The sequence below is a fragment of the Cololabis saira genome, chromosome 24, assembly GCF_033807715.1.
Source record: "Cololabis saira isolate AMF1-May2022 chromosome 24, fColSai1.1, whole genome shotgun sequence".
Classification (NCBI taxonomy): Eukaryota; Metazoa; Chordata; class Actinopteri; order Beloniformes; family Belonidae; genus Cololabis; species Cololabis saira.
The window spans coordinates 17,212,870-17,230,432 of record NC_084610.1 but is presented as its reverse complement, the minus strand read 5'-3'; the positions used below and the strand labels follow the sequence as shown (position 1 = coordinate 17,230,432).

The 17,563-nt window shown below is 40.3% G+C and overlaps 1 protein-coding gene across 1 annotated transcript; it reads left to right on the top strand.

Annotated features, from left to right (window-relative positions):
* Window positions 1–4,581: 4,581 nt before the first annotated feature.
* Window positions 4,582–16,117, top strand: LOC133425072 (kelch-like protein 41b). The gene is made up of 6 exons (XM_061715738.1): window positions 4,582–5,833; window positions 7,237–7,394; window positions 7,714–7,821; window positions 10,321–10,506; window positions 15,513–15,659; window positions 15,761–16,117. Exons 1-6 carry the CDS (start codon window positions 4,727–4,729, stop codon window positions 15,870–15,872), a joined length of 1,818 nt encoding a protein of 605 aa, XP_061571722.1. The 5' UTR covers window positions 4,582–4,726; the 3' UTR covers window positions 15,873–16,117.
* Window positions 16,118–17,563: the final 1,446 nt, after the last annotated feature.

Genomic DNA, 17,563 nt, shown 5'->3' with positions numbered 1-17,563 from the left:
GAACCAAACAAGGATAACTGGGGGGCGCACACACATATACACACACACAAAAGGAAAACCGGACATTATCATCAATTTATAAAACCCGCCCGGACGCCCCGGACAGGACGTAAAAAGAGGACATGTCCGGGGAAAAGAGGACGTTTGGTCAGCCTAACATACACACAACACACAAATGAACACTTAATACATAACAGACATATATTATACATGACAAACAAAACAATAATAGACACAACTACCTCTGTCACAAACAACACAGAGGATAAAACTAAATCACCGTCATTCTAGGACATAAATACATGGAAATGAAATCAAATAAAACACCTTCATAAACAATACCTGCCTGAAATGACCTTATCTTAGAATTCTTGACCACTTTTCACCTTTATTGTGATAGGGTTTACACTACCTGGAATTCTATTCAAACTTCATTCTGTTTCTTCCAAATGTCAAATCATAATTCATTAAATTTTAAAAGATATTGTTTCAACTGAATCTTAAACCAGTCTTTGCTACCTACATGAGAAATATGAACTGGTACAGAGTTCCAGCCAACCATGGCTCTGTAAAAGAAAGTTCTCTGTATCAAACCTGTTCTCACCCTTGGTAGTATGAACCTCCTTTCTGATATCATTCTTGTACTGTAACCATGGTGATAAAATGATAGTATAATCTGTCATACAGTTGTTTCAGAGATCGTGTCACCAGTATATTCCTCAGAAAATTTGACCATCTCGATGAGTACTCGAACAAGCAGCCGGTGCACGAGGGATTCTTCTTTTTTCATTTCGTTCTCAACTATCAGGACTCATTAAGTATTTATGGAGTATTAATAGATCGTTTAAGTTATTTGTGTAGAGCAGGGGTCTTCAACCGGGGTTCTGCGACCTCTAGGGGGGCCGTGGAGGTACTGCAGGGGGTCCTCCCACTTAAAAAGAAATAAAGGCAATTTTAACCAAAACAATTTGTGAAAATTAAAAAAAAATGATATATATATATATGATTGAGAAAACTCCAATTAACAGGCAATAATCTACTTTTGACATTAATTATTTAGTCTACAACTCTACATAAATGATTCCCATGACGTGAGTCATGTGACCAATGTCAACTTTAGAGCGGAAAAACGAGCTAGCTGTTTAAGAAAAAGAAAATCCGTTGTGAAATTGACTTGGCTATTTCATATTTAACCTGATGGATACATTTGTGACAATAACGAAGCCTAAAGCTGGAGATTATAACGTTACAGCTCGGCCTAACGTTACTCCTTCCACGTCTGACAAGGCCAAAGTTTCATCAACCATAAACACATTTAGGCTAATAATCCAGTCAGGAATTGGTTAATAAGGTGATATAAGCAGAATAAAACTCATTCAAAAGTTATAACAAGCCAGGCTTAAAACTTGACACATTAAAAAAAGGGAAAAAACAAGAATTAAAGCTGCAAGCAGCAATGAACGGGCCCTCGTGCATGCAATTTCCACAATTAAAGGTTAAGGACTCAATACGAAGTCCGATGACACCACCCATGACTCTTTATGTCAAACCATTCAAAAGTTATGGCAGAAAATAGGAACTATAAAATATCGACCAATCAGAAGAAGGGGCGGGGCTAATTTGCACCAATTATGTTCAAGGACTCAAAACCGAGTCAGATGACACCACCCACGACTCTTTATGTCACACCATTCAAAAGTTATGGCAGAAAGTAGGAACTATCAAATACAGATCAGATGAAGGGGGGGCGCGCTTTTTGGCGTCTAGCGTCGCCATGGTAACACTTTTGACTGAGAAAAGTAATGGGCGTCGTCGCAGGATGGAGATGCACATTTTGATGTATAACACACCTGGGTGCACATTACGGTTCGGGCGAAGAAGGGGCCGAAGAAATGGCATAAATTGCGCCAAAATTACATGATTAATTCAAAATAGCCGGCTTCATGTTCGGTTTCGGCCATGGCGCCAAGAGACTTTTCTTTAAGTTGTGACATGATACAGGTGTGTACCGATTTTCGTGCATGTACGTCAAACTGTATTGTGGGGCTTCAGGCACAAAGTTTTCTAGGGGGCGCTGTTGAGCCATTAGGCCACGCCCATTAATGCAAACCATTAAATATCAAATTTTTCACCAGGCTTGGCTTGCGTGCAAAACTTGGTGACTTTTGGGCACGTTTAGGGGGAAAAAAGGCCCTCATTTCATCAGAAAAATAAAAATATAAATGACAAAAACGAGGAAAAAAAAAATACAATAGGGCCTTCGCACTGTCAGTGCTCGGGCCCTAATTACAAGCGGGGGTCCCTGCTCTGTTTTTCTCTCATCCAAGGGGTCCCTGGGCTAAAAAAGGTTGAAGACCCCTGCTGTGGAGTCACACAAAGTGTAGCAAAGTGCTTCCTCGTTCAGCTTCCTGCAGCATTCTTCTGGAGAAACGAACATATAATTGCCGAACATGGTATCTAACTTTGCTCATTCATTGTGGCTTTAAGAAAGTAGGAGAGCTCTCTTACGCAGGTCAGCTCTCCCCTTCCGCTTAAATTACATGTTAAAGGCTCCTCGACAAAGTGGCACAGTCTGATCTATCTTTAGTGCCACCCACGGGAGAAAATGTTAACTCTACACACTCCCCGCGCTTTCCCAGGCCGGAGAAACGGGACTCGGGCTGCTGGGGAGACACGCATTTGAAAAACCCAGAAGCTAAACCGCCTCGCGTGGACGACCACAAGCGGGCAGCTGAACTGTCATACCCTCGGTTAAAAAAAGAAAGAGAAAAAGGAAAGCAAAGACTTGCTGATGAGTGGAAATGGCTGCTTGGATCATGTGTGCCTTTCACCTGTTTGTGCAGGCAGCTGCTGCACCCAAACATTTCAAATCTATTTATAGTCTTGTAAGTCTAAAGCTCCTCGTTCCTCCATAAATAAAGCTGAGATTTGTTAAAATAAGGTGCATGAAAGGGCTTCCTTTAACTGTAGCACAAGAATTCAAAAATGGTTAAACATTGTGTTTTAAAGTGGTCTGGGACCTCTGGGAGGGGGTTTAATTATACTCCATAATTATGTTTTATTATAATACATTTTGATAATACATTTTATTTATAGGTGCCTTTCACAACACTCAAGGACACCTTACAGAGAACATCAATTGTACAAATAATAACCAAATGGCAACAGATTTAAATGCTAGCAAAATACCTTCAGAATAAAAGGTAGAAAATAAAATATTGAACTAACAAAACAACAGTTTGTTTGCTTGTTTTTCCCGTTCAGACTCTTTTCAAATAAAGAGGCTGCTGTTTCCCCTCAAAAACCAGGTCACATGGTTTATAGGCTTCAGTAGTTCTTCTATGACTGCATTATTGGAGAGTAAATATAAAAATCAACCGAACATTATCACACTTTAACCGTGGGCCGACTGTCATTACACAGTTATTACATTATTATTATTTTTTTTAATATCTTTTTATTTCACATAATTTTCACAATTCACATTTTCACATTCATGACTTCTATTCTACCCACATTCCTACCCTCCCCATAATTACCCTAGGGGAAAAAAAAAAAAAAAATACATTAAGGGAGAACAAAATTAAATAAATAGTAAAAATAAATAAATAAATAAATAAATAAATAAATAAAGAAAATATATAATGGCAGCAACAGCGATATCAAACTATATATATATCCATACATACATACAAACATGCATACATATAAGGCACAAGTTCGAAAATATGACCACGGTTGTATTTTTCCAAAGTTAATTTTTCCAATGGTAAAAAAACTGAAATTTGATCCAAAAAAAACTTGAAAGTTGGAGGGGAATCATCTTTCCAAAGTAAAAGTATGCATTTCTTAGCGAAGTATGTGATCATAATTAATATCCTGCTTTTTTTCCGGTCTAACTGAAGATCCAGTGTGTCATTTAATAAATACAAATTGGAGCTTAACTCAAAATTAATTTCTAATACTGATTGTGTGAAGGAATGAATTGATTTCCAGAAACTTATTAAAAGATCACATTCCCAAAACATATGTACAAATGTTCCATCGATTCTTTTACATCTTGGACATTTTGAAGAGATATCCTTTGAAATTTTGTGCATTTTAATTGGAGTTAAATAAAGTTTGTACATTATTATTTATTACATTCATTGTATGTCAGTATGTCAGTAGTCAATTATGTTTTGTTATGTAACACCTGCATGGACTGCGGACTACTGGTGTAAAAGTAAATCATTATCTCTGACCTGAAACTTGAAGTGGACATAAATCGTGAGAGAATTAGGGGAAATTAAACAAAAATGAAAGGATGTGACATGTAAAGTGATATAATGAAGGGGACTTCAGCTGGAAAGGGGCTATTTGAGGGCTTTGACAGCATGGTGTCCACTGTTAAACGGCCACATGACCACTATAGAGGCTGAATCATCGTGGCAGAGCTCCAGATGAAGCGCCCAGTTGCTCCTTTTAGTCCATGACAGCAGCTGCGAGGGTCCAGGCCTCTGCCGTCCTGTGAATCGGCTCGTCAGATTCCAGCGAGACTGAAGCAGGCAGGGGGGGATATATTTAGAGAGGGGCAGGATTAAGTTGCAGGGTCTTCACACAGGGAGCTTTTTCTCTGCTCTGCCTTTCTCGCCAGGACCGCCTGCCAAAAGGACCTTTGGCGACCGTCTCCTTCCCCTGTCCACAGACCACCTTGCCTGCCTGCCGTAACGCCTCCTAACACACTATGGACCCCAACGCTATTAAGGAGGAGCTGCGCCTGTTTCAGAGCACCCTGCTCCAGGACGGCCTCAAGGAGCTTCTGAACGAGAACAAGTTTGTGGACTGCACCCTGAAGGTAGGCGACCGCAGCTTCCCCTGCCACCGGCTGATCATGGCCGCCTGCAGCCCTTACTTCAGGGATATCTTCTTCACCGAAGATGGGAAGGAGGTGGAGAACACCAAAGAGGTGGTTTTAGACGACGTCAACCCCTCCATCCTGGACATGATCATCCAGTACCTTTACTCAGCCGAGATAGACCTGACGGATGACAACGTTCAGGATATCGTCGCTGTGGCCAACAGATTCCAGATCCCCTCCGTTTTCACAGTGTGCGTCAACTACCTGCAGAAGAAGCTGTCTATGAGCAACTGTTTGGCCATTTTCCGGATGGGCCTGGTGCTCAGCTGTCCCAGGCTTGCGGTGGCCGGACGCAACTTCATCGCCGATCGCTTCGAGCTGCTTCACAAGAACGAGGAGTTCCTAAAGCTGGCGCCTCACGAACTTTTCGCTATTATCGGTGGAGACTCGCTGAATGTGGAGAAAGAGGAGACGGTGTTCGAGGCAGTCATGGCCTGGGTCCGCCACGACAAGGATTCGCGCATCAAGATCCTGAAGGATGCTTTCGACTGCGTCCGCTTCCGCCTGCTGCCAGAGAAGTACTTCAAAGAGAAGGTGGAGGCCGATGACATCGTCAAGGCCGACGCGGAGCTTCAGAAGACAATCCAAGTCATCAGAGACGCCTACAAGGGGAAAGTCCCGGAGAAACCTGTGAAAAAGGAGGGGGCCGAGGGGGCCAGCAATGCCGAGGAGGAGGAAAGCCCGTTCCCGGGCTTCCTGAATGACACCGCCAGACTTGGCATGCACACGCGTGACTTTATCGTGATGATCAATGACACGGCGGCGGTCGCGTACGACGTCAACGAGAACGAGTGCTTCCTGGCCGCCATGTCAGAGCAGGTGCCACGTAACCACGTCAGCATGGTGTCCCAGAAGAACCAGCTCTACATCAGCGGAGGACTGTTTGTGGACGAGGAAAACAAGGATGCCCCGTTGCAGTGTTACTTCTACTTGGTGAGTAGTTTGTCGGTTGACCCGAGGAACTTAACCGCCGCTCTTGGGCCTGTATACTAACAATGGTTTTCTCTCTAGTTTATTTTATTTGAGAGGGGCCATGTGCAATTAAAGACATAAATGTAAACATTTGATGCATTGCACCAGAGTTAGCCTTAGGCTAATTTGCATCTGCAGTCCCTTGGTACAAATAAATAACAGCACAGATATAATGAAGATGAGCCAACTGTTCAGTTTTTGAAACTTCTGATGTTTAGATGGCCACAAAAAAGTCCTCTTGTTTTCTGCTTTGGATCCCAAACGACCTTTGCATGATTAACGGTTTGAAAAGTTTTAAAAGACATTTGTTTTTTAACAGCAGGATTGATGCACCTAACATCGTTAGGAACCCAGTTTTTAGGCTGATATTCCCCCGTTAGCGCCGCCGTTGTGCTGACTAGCTCGTCGAAGTCGAAAGCCAAGGCATCTACTCCGATTAGGGGGATGCTACATGTAGGTACGGGTATTCCACAGAAACTCACTTCCTTCGGCGATGTCGCCACAATTGTTGCCGAAGGGAATTCGGCACCAATGACCCAATGTTGAGTCCAACATCACCCCCTACTCACTATGAAGTGCACACTTATTACCCACTAGTTAATCAGTGGGAAGAGTTAAAGAATCCATTGGGGCTAATGAGGCAAGCCTCCATCTTCCTGTTGCACCGTCGGATAGATTACATTGACTGGGTTATTTCTTACTACACACTCAGACACTATGTAGTGACCTATAAAGTGTACACAGCCTATAAAAGACATCCTGGATGAGGCTACAGTAGGTTAGCTTAGCATCACTGCTCAGCACAAAGCAGACATTAGCATCACATTTTTAGAAAAAATAAACCCTGAAGCATAAAAAAGAAGATTTTAAAGACTCTTAATGGTAGAAATCAGCTTTGATATCAGCTTTTGAGGTGCAGATATTTTTGTTTTAATTTCAGTGTTTTCCTCTCACCTTTTTTTCATTTATGCAAATGTACGCCTCTCATTTCCTGTCTTTATAGATTTAAATCTGTAAGACAAAACTCCCAACAGGCATATCTCACTCCCAATGATTCTTAATGATTCAGAGATTGTTGTATCTGCAAAATGTCTTATTATTCATGACAATGACGTGGCTTGCCAGACTGCCATCTCAATGAATGCTTAAGCTGTTAAATCGGCTTCATTTAATTGTCTTAACTCATATCAAACCCCAAATGGAGAAAGATTATCGTGTACGACTGGAACTTTTAATGACTTCAACTCTTAAATCCTGTATATTCCACCAGATGTTAGTCATTGCCTACGAAGCATGATGTATGTTTGACAGTATAATCAATACGTGGATTTCACACAAAAACCTCACAATTCTCGTCTCCATAGCTTGATCCGTTCACATCTGACTGGGCCGCCATGCCGCCCATGCCTTCTCCGAGGTGCCTCTTCAACATCGGGGAGAGCGAGAACCTGCTGTTCGCCGTGGCTGGAAAAGACCTCCAGACCAACGAGTCGCTGGATACCGTCATGTGCTACGATACCGAGTGGGTGAAATGATTGTCTTTCTCACGCTGTCTCTTAACTTTCCCTACAATTTCCAGGCGATAATTGATTTCTTTAAAAGTAAATGCGGTACGATAAAGTGTTTCAGTATAATTCATCATGTTAAGATGTGATCTCACCCTTTCAGCGTGTTAAAGTTTATTACAAAAAGCTGTTTCTTTTCTTGCATTCATTGCAAAGACAGTTATACACAGTTACATGCGTGAAGAACAAAAACTTGTGCCATTTGCGCCCTTAAAACACAAGCACACCCACGTGTTGCATGGGATCTTAATGTGCTGCAATGATCCCATCCTTCAGGAAGATGAGGTGGACTGAGACCAAGAAACTTCCTCTGAAGATCCACGGCCATGCTGTTGTCTCCCACAAAGGCCTGGTATATTGCATTGGAGGAAAGACTGATGACAAGTGAGTACAAACAAGCGTGTGAGCGTGCATGTGTGCGTGTGTGTGCACGCTCCGAGCTGCAGCTGTTGCTGGTCCATCATGCGGCCAGGGGGCTGCACCACACATCACACACAGCACTTCCAGCACTGATCACCCGCATGTCGTGAAACTACGGAAGAGTATTAGGGCCAGGCGGGAGAAAAAATATTTGAGAGGGGAAGATTTTTTTTTCATTATGCACTTCGAGAAAAAAGTCAAAATGTCGAGAAAAAAGTCTAAATGTCGAGAATAATGTTGAAGTACAATTCGAAGAAAAAAGTCGAAATGTTGAGAAAAAAGTCGAAATGTCGAGAATAATGTTGAAATACAATTTCAAGAAAAAAGTCAAAATATCGTGAAAAAGGTGAAATGTTGAAAAAAAAGGCGAAATTTCGACTTTATTCACAAAATTTTGACTTTATTCTTGAAATTCTATTTCAACATTAATCTCGACATTTCGACTTCTTTCTCGAAATTTTATTTCAACATTATTCTCGACATTTAGACTTTTGTCTCAAAATTGTATTTCAACATTAATCTCGACATTTTGACATTTTTCTCGAAGTGCACAATAAAAGAAAATCTTCCCCTCTCAAATATTTTTTTCCTGCATGGCCCTAATACTCTTCCGTATGGAACAGTCAGCATAGAGCGTGTGGTTATTTCCTCTGCCTCAGAGCTCATTACTGAACACGTCGTCGTCATAGCCGCTGTGTTTTACAGGACTTCAGGATTTCATGTTGAAAGTGAACGGTCAAACATCTGGGTGATTTCAAATGACAATTCAACACTCGTCCAGAGGAAACAGCTGAGCCTCCTCTGCTGATACTAAGAGGCAGAAAGAGTGATTTAGGAATGCTGTAACCAGACTGATCAATGACCAACAGGAGAAGATTTACACCTGCGGCAAAAGTAGCGGCTCAGACTATTAAATGTTTCAGTGCTACAATATTTCTCATATGTGTTGTAGCGCTTCAATAAAGTAGAACACTTCAGGATTAAAAAAACTAAGCTTTGTAAAAGGCAGAAAAGTTAACAGATATCCTGGACTCATGGACAGTTGAGCCGTTCTTGGTGAATTAGCATGCGGTGATAAATCATAATGGAGTCTCGGGTTTTGTGGTCTAGACAGCAGTCTACGGAGACCAGTAAAGATTAGCAGGGCGATAAATATTCTTTTAAAACCTAAACTGTGTCGGAAGAAGGGGAAAAGCCTCATTGCTCCAGTTCTGTGCAGGCTAGCATGCTGTCCCCTGGAAGCTAGGAGCTTTAGTTCTGCTGGCCTATCTTATGCTAACCGGTGATGTTAATTATATTACTTTGCATACGTTCGCATCAAATCTGTCCAAACATCCGTTTTTCAAGTGTTTCAAGATCAACTCATCATGTTCTAAACTGTTTGGTGTAGCAGGTAGTGCATGAATGCCTCTAGTTAGCTCAGTTTTGTCCGTTAAGGTCTAAAAATCATTGTGTAGTAATATCTTCTTCTGGCGTCACACATAAACCCATAAACTCTCCCTTCACTCCCGTTCCTCTCTGGCGATGTGCGGCACCTGTGCCTCCTCAAAGCCGCGCCAACAAAAAAGTCTGAAGCACGCTTTTTCCTTCCTGCCCGTGGTAAATAACGGCACGATCGAGGGGGAACTGCAAGAGCAAAGCACAGTCTGTCGGTCTGCAGTGATTCATTTAAATAATCCCTTTTAATCCCCCACAAAGGCGAAACTTTCAGAGCGGGAACCTACAGTTATTTTCCAACGCCAGAGCAGAGTTTGTGCCAAGCACAAAGTGATGGTAAATCTTCGTCATTCATTACAAAGCAGCTAATTAAAACGATTTCCGTATAGACACTCCCTGCTTGTAAACATTTATCTATCAAACTTCACATCCTCAGTGAGCTTGAAATTAACTGCTCTCTTTTTTTTGTTCCATTTCATTTTTCTTTCTCTTAATTTTTTACTTTTCCTTCCCTTTCTTCCTTATTTCCTTCACTGATGTTGAAGCTAATGTGGCAGCTCTGGTTAAACAAAAAAGGAGAAAAACTCATTTAAGCTGATTTAAATGATGCAAAACAGAAGAGGAATTAATAAAAGCAGAAAAACAAAATGCATCACCTCGTCATTAGTGTCGACACAAAAAATTTTAAGATAAGATAAAATTGTCCTTTATTTCTCCCTCAATGGGGAAATTCACTTTGTGCAGCAGCAGTAATCTTAACACACACATGCAGAGAAAGAGTAAAAAAAAGTAAAAAAATATATAATTACAAAATATAACAGTATGTATATATATATATATATATATATATATATATATATATATATACACACATTGGAATGAAAAATAAAAAGTAGTGCAGTACGGGAAAGAAAGAAAAACAGTGCAAAAAAAGCAGGTAGGATGTTTATGAGGTAGACAGATATTGCACATGTTGTTATTTTGATGGAATCATCCCACATCTGTGTTCTCCCTTCATCTCCACAGCAAGGCTCTCAACAAAATGTTTGCGTACAACCACAAGCAGTCCGAGTGGAGGGAGCTGGCGGCCATGAAGACGCCCCGAGCCATGTTTGGAGCCGTGCTCCACCAGGGCAAGGTGGTGGTGGCTGGTGGGGTCAACGAGGAGGGTCTCACTGCTGCCTGCGAGGCCTACGACTTCACAACAAACAAGTATGGACCTCCGGAAGTCTCACAGAAAAGGGGGTCGGGCCTTCAAATCAAACCAAATCAAGTTTATTTAGACGGGACAATGCATATAGAGGGAATGTGCATGACGTCACAGATGCAAGTTCACAGCGGGTTACGCCCACTGAGTGGCAGCATAAACTTTCAGTTTGAGCAACTGGAAAACATCTAAAATGGGAAAGAGCTGTTGTGCGATCGACTGTACTCATAGATTTAGCAAGAAATCTGAGTTATCGTTTTACAGACTGCCGAAAAATAAGCTTAAGAGAGACAAATGGATCGCTGCAATTCACAGAAACAACTGGATTCCAGGCACCAAAACGTGGATTTGCGGTTCCCATTTTGTATCAGGTAATGTTGGATTTTTGGATAGCTAACGTTAAACGGTCAAATCATAAAGTTCGGTGTCCTCATCACTTTAATTTCGCAGTAGGACCAAGCGTCAAGACTTTTGTATGCCTTCAAGCTTTGCTTCGTGTATTTCCCCGGCGTAGAAATTAAGTACATATAAATATCAGGAAACTGGATTCGTGGCCAAATATTAATGTCCATGGACCACTGGTTCTTGGGGTAACTGTACGGGTCACTGTCAAGTCCAACTGCCTTTAATTTAAGCCCATAATCGGCTGTTATCCCGTCTTCTCCACTAGTTGCAGCCATTTTTGCTGATGTTTTGCCACTCAGTGTGAGTAAGGGGACTGGTCCAGGGGGAAAGTGACGTCAATGCATACCCTCTATTAATGAACACTACATTAAGCAGTGTAAATACACCGGATTTTTGCAGAAATGCTAGTTTCCACCCGCAGTCCCCACAGAATACATAAAAACAATTCAGTCAAACAATACAATCAAACAAGGGAACAAACATAAAACATACATAGTAGCAAAAATAGATTTAGCAGTTAAAAGCAGTATGTATCTAAAGTGACTTGAGTTTAAAGTGACTTGAGCAAAAATGCATGTTACAATAATGAAATACCAGCGATGGTAATATTATGGTGCTGAGAGTATCCAAGGTTGTGTGACAGACAAAGTGCATGTTTCATTGCACATTGCCCTGTATGTACGAATTAAAACAGATAATTAACATTAAGACAAACTACACAAGTTTAAGCCTGGTTGTGATAACAGTGTTGTTCCTCCAATAGCCATGATTTAAAATGTTTGGTGAAAGTTCACGTATCATGCTTGGTGTTACATTCCAGGTGTGAGAGGCACGAACCGAAAAAGTGGCTCGACTAAAAGCACTTTTTCTAAATGGAACTACACAGCTAAAAGGAACTATACAGTTCCTATACAGTTCCTATACCTCCTTCCAGAGGAGAGGGGGGTGATGCTCGATTGTTTCCTCCTGTTACTGCTATGACCTACACACTTTTAGAGGAGGAGTTGATGCAGAATGACATATATGGGGGATGAATAATACAGACTTGGATCTGTGATGTCACAGTATGCTGCAAATCCAAACAGCTCGCTCAACCACACGTTTCTAGACTCATCGGCAAGTTACCTGGTTTTATTTTAGGTTTTGATTTAGTACTGGCTTCAGGTGCCCAAATATATGCTCTTATACATAGCATTTGTATTTGTTGGTTTTACTTTTAAAAAAGGCTTTAACCTGAGTTCAGTGTAAGGTTTGCTTGCCTCTTTTTTTTTCTTGTTTTGATTTTTTTACTCCGGTTGTCACGGCTTGAAGTTGAAATGTCGAGATTAATGTTGAAATACAATTTCAAGAATAAAGTTGAAATTTCGCCTTTTTTCTCAACATTTCAACTTTATTCACAAAATATTTACTTTTTTCTCAACATTTCAACTTTTTTCCTCAAAATTGTACTTCAACATTAATCTCGACATTTTGACTTTTTTCTCAACATTTCGTCTTTTCTTGAAGTGCATAATGAAAAAAAAATCTTCCTCCTCTAAAATATTATTTTTATTTCTCTCCTGCCTGGCCCTAATAGTCTTCCATAGTGTTTCAGTTCTCCCTTTACTTCCCTGTTTCCCATCTGCCCTGATTGTCTGCACCTGTGTCTCGTTAACAGTACTGGAGTTGAGGGGGATGGCATCCCCCCCTGAAATAAAAACGGTCAAAATCATCACCAGAAAAATAACACCAGAAAAATAACTATTTGACAATTTTCACCTGTTTCAAGTACATTTTCACTTGATTTCACTTGAAGATTTATCTTCTCATTACTAGCAAAAAATCTTGTTCCACTGGCAGATTTTTCTACTTATTTCAAGTGAAAATCTACTTGAAACAGGTGAAAATTGTTGTTTTTTCCAGTGATGAGTCTTGTTTTAAATGTAATGGGATTTTTTTACTAAAATGAGACATTTTAATTAGAAATAAGACAAATATTCTTGTAAATATTTTGAGTTTTTGCAGTGATCCATTTTACTTATATTTACATATTGATAAGTTCAGAAAAGTGTTTTTTATTGTTGTGTTTTGATGTATTTGATGTAAGCCCAGTGGATATTTAAAGCTTACAGAAGGCTGCATTTAACTGCTGCTATGTCATTCCTGCAGTATTTCTGCAGGTGTTTTGGTCACTGCTATTATTTGTAATATATTATATTATTTGTAATCAGCACAAATTATCTGTCCCCATATGATAAAATCCACCATCCCCCCTGATTTTTTTTTACAACTCGAGTACTGCTCGTTAACCCTTGTGTATATCTGGTCTTGTCTTTCCCCTGCTCCCTGCTGGTCCGTGCTGTTTCCTCCCTCTGTGTGTCCTGTCATGCTTTTTGGAGATTCTTTTTTAATCAACACCACATCGTGACACCGGTGTCACCTCTATTTATTTTCCCCAGGCGGCCGCTGGATCCTGCCGGCCTGAGGAAAACGTTGAATGTTGTGTCTTTCAATAATTTACCAGTTAGTTAGCCAGTGAGATGGATGGTATGTGAGTGAGTATGAGTTCAAACTGGGAACTGTATGTTGTTTTTCTTTTCTTTCCTCCAGCAGCAGCGTCTGGTCGATTGATCCACAGTTACTCTGGTATTTGGTTTAGCTTGGGTTTACAGGAGGGGAATAAGTCTGTCTGAAACATGAGCGTAAACTATCAAATTTCACATTTCACAGCTCACATGGGTTATCTGGACTTCCACAAGCTGCATCATATGGCGCTTTTACACTAGTACCTACTCGGCTCTACTCATCTCAGCTCGGCTCGACTAAACTCGGCCTGGTTTCTTTTCCATAACAATTCAGCACCTGACTCAGACGTCTGACTCCAACCCCCCGACCAATCGGTGGCCTGTAGTGTGATGATGTCAGATACAGCCGACTCAGCCGCTTAGAACCTCGGCAGAGTAGTTTCAGAAAAGGTGTCTACTCTGCACACCTCGACCCGCCTCCACCCCTACACTGAAAAAAATAAATCTAAGCGCATGTAAATATAACATATTTAAATCTGTGATATTAACAATTAAAAATGAAGTTAGTTGCTTTACATGAATACATCTAGTTTTGAACTTAATCTGCATTTGTTTTAAAAACAAGACATTGTGCATTTTTTCCTTAACAAGCAGTATGTAAAATTTACTTTTCCTTTAACAATTGTAATCTATTGGGCAGATTGACCAACGTTTAGATGAAAAATGCTTTATTTGTTTAAATAGAACACCACAAATTAAGGCAACTTTTTCGCATGAGATTTTTATGTAGATCCAGAGAGACTAGTCTTTGTATAAACTACTTCATTTTTAGTATGTACAAAATTCATTTTCAAGTAAAATCAACTTATTTTTTGCAAGTCAAGTCAACTTGATTTTGTTTCTCTTTTTTTCCTTTTTTTATTTTTTTCTCTTTTTTTCTTATTTTTTTTCCTTTTTTTCTCTTTTTTTCCCCTTTTTTTCTTCTTCTTTTTTCTTTTTTTTCTTTTTAAAGTGAACTTTATTTTGATGAATAAAGTAAACTTAAGTTGACTGTACTTGCAAAATGTATTATTTATATACAAAAAGTTAAGTAGTCTTAAGTAGTCTAGTCTTTCTTGATCTACATAATAATCTCATGCAAAAAGTTGCCTTAATTTTTTTATCAAGCACAATATTTGTATCAGTGTAGTGGAGAAGCGCAAAACCGGGGCGTGGCGAGTCGAGTCACGCTGAGTAGGTACTAGTACAGGGGTCGGCAACCCGCGGCTCTAGAGCCGCATGCGGCTCTTTAGTGCAGCCCTAGTGGCTCCTGGAGCTTTTTAAAAAATGTTTGACCTTTTTTTCTTTTTTTTTCTCTTTTTTTTCCTTTTTTTCTTTTTTTCCTTTTTTTCCTCTTTTTCCTCTTTTTTCTTTTTTCCTTTTCTTTTTTTTCCTTTTTTCTTTGTTTTTTTCCTTCTTTTTTTCTTCCTTTTTCCTTTCCTTTTTAATCTCGACATTTCGACTTTTTTCTCAACATTTCGACTTTTTCCTCAAATGTACTTCAACATTAATCTCGACATTTCGACTTTTTTCTTGTTATATTGACTTTTTTCTCGATATTTTGACTATTTCCTCGACATTTCGACTTTTTTCTCAACATTTCGACTTTTTTCTCGTTATATTGACTTTTTTCTCGATATTTTGACTATTTCCTCGACATTTTTCTCAACATTTCGACTTTTTCCTCAAATGTACTTCAACATTAATCTCGACATTTCGACTTTTTTCTCGTTATATTGACTTTTTTCTCGATATTTTGACTATTTCCTCGACATTTCGACTTTTTTCTCAACATTTCGACTTTCGCCATTTGCCTTCATTCTAAGGCTTATACAAGACTTTTCATTTTTTGCGGCTCCAGGCATATTTGTTTTTTGTGTTTTTGGTCCAATATGGCTCTTTCAACATTTTGGGTTGCCGACCCCTGTACTAGTATAAAAGCGCCATTAGAACCTCGGCAGAATAGTTACAGAAAAAGTAGTAGGTACTAGTGGAAAAGCACCAATAGAAGGTCCATCTAAAATACCAGCTCCGTGTTGAACCCAGCGCCGTTTTCTCCTCAGGTGGGAGCCCTTCACAGAGTTTCCTCAGGAGAGGAGCTCGGTCAACCTGGTGAGCAGCGGCAGCTCCTTGTACGCAGTGGGCGGCTTCACCATGATCCAGATGGAGAACAAGGAGGTGGCTCCCACGGAGGTCACCGACGTCTGGCAGTAAGTCTTCCCAAGTTCTGGAAAAACGAGTCTCAGAGGCAGCTCTACTGTAGGTGGCTGCCGGCTTTGTGTGGAGATGTGACTCCTGTTGCTCTCGTTAGGTACGAGGACGACAAGAAGCAGTGGAGCGGCATGCTGAGGGAGATGCGTTACGCTGCAGGTTCCTCCTGCGTGTCCATGCGCTTGAACGCGGCCAGGATGCCTAAACTGTAGACCGAGCCATTTTCTGTCCTGCCCCCATCCATCCATCAGCGCCTCCTGATGACCCCGTCCCCCGCCACCGAGATGATCTTTGACATTAATTTTTCTCTGAACTCAAAAATTCCCTCCTGCTGCCAAGTGAAAGCCTGCACCATCCACACAAACACGAGACACGATGCACCACTTAGACTGATCCCCCAAGCTGTTTTCATCATTTCTAGCTCATGTTTTGTAAAAAATAAATGTTTAAAAACCTCTTCCTCTTGCCTCTGCTTTTACTTTTTCCATCTGTTCAATACAGATACAACCAGTGTGTGAAAGGGCGCCTGAGGGAGTAAAAACAAAAGGAGTCAAATTCTTTCAGCGTTTGAGGAAACAAGGAAGTAAAACGAGGTTAACGAGTGTCTCCCTGACAGCACAGGTTGATGATCTTTAAACAGGGGGGGGCAACAAATGCATGAACACAACGCTGCAAGTTCCAAAACTACATTAAAGTTTAGGTATATTAATACATTTTCCACTAGACAGTGAATGAAATTATTCACACTCAATCAAAAGAATGTTATTAGATGCTTTCACATTTGCATCATGGTTGAGCTAATGGCACCTGAGATGAAGGAAATGACACCAAATTTACATAAATTCACACCAGCGCTGTCACTCTACATGAGGCACGAAGATGTGTACAGGATGACTAAATTTCTGAGGAAAATAATTTGTCTTCTGAGTAAAAGACTAGAGAAAAAACCTGGAAGATGATTTGTTTTCGTTGGGCAGTGGGTAAATTAGTGGCATAAAGATGGTATCTAGTGATTAAAAAATGACTTTCAACATGTTTCATCACCCTGAAAGGCAGTTAGACAAAAATAACAACCAACTGGAAGCTAATGTTTCTCTTCAATATCAATGAAACAGATGGGAAGCAGCATATAATCATGCAGACAGCTTTTCATACCCCAAAATACCTTAGTCATAACCCAAAGTGTTCCTCAATTAATTCCAAAGGAGTGTCAAACCATATTTATTTACCATTTACCATTAAAGTATGCAGTAATAATAGTGATAGTTGATACTTGTCCATCACCTGAAATATACTCTCGCAGGTGCAACATACCCACGGTGAAAGTCGGAAGTGGGAACTGGGAATTTTTGAACTTGCTGAAAATAAAAGTAACGCTGCAAACAGAAACAAACGCTGCTGCAAATTAAAGAAACGCTGCAAATAAAAAGAAACGCTGCTGCAAATAAAATAAACGCTGCAAATAAAAAAAATGGCGCTGCAAATAAAAGAAACGCTGCAAATATAAAGAAACACTGCTGCAAATTAAAAAAAAACACGCAAATAAAAAAGCCACAACGGAAGTGAATTACCGGGGACCAGTTTTGCTGATGCACCGGTGATTTTTTACAGTACGTGAGAGGAGAAGTCCCTGACCACCACACACAGTTTCAACTTCACATTCATACAAATAACTATTGTTACCCACGCTTTATATTATTCTTGGCATTATTATTAATGATAAAAACAACAAAAACAACAACACCGGTGTCCTCTCACATAAAAACACCGGTGCATCGGCAAAAACAGTCCCCGGTAATTCACTTCCGTTGTGGCTTTTTTATTTGCGTCGTTTTTAATTTTATTTGCAGCGGGGTTTCTTTATATTTTCAGCATTTCTTTTATTTGCAGCAGTGTTTCTATT

Coding starts and splice junctions, on each gene's coding strand:
- LOC133425072 (XM_061715738.1), top strand. CDS start 4,727: ATGGACCCCAACGCTATTAAGGAGGAGCTGCGCCTGTTTCAGAGCACC. Junction 7,395..7,713: donor GTCATGTGCTACGATACCGA/GTGGGTGAAATG, acceptor CCCATCCTTCAG/GAAGATGAGGTGGACTGAGA. Junction 15,660..15,760: donor GAGGTCACCGACGTCTGGCA/GTAAGTCTTCCC, acceptor TGCTCTCGTTAG/GTACGAGGACGACAAGAAGC.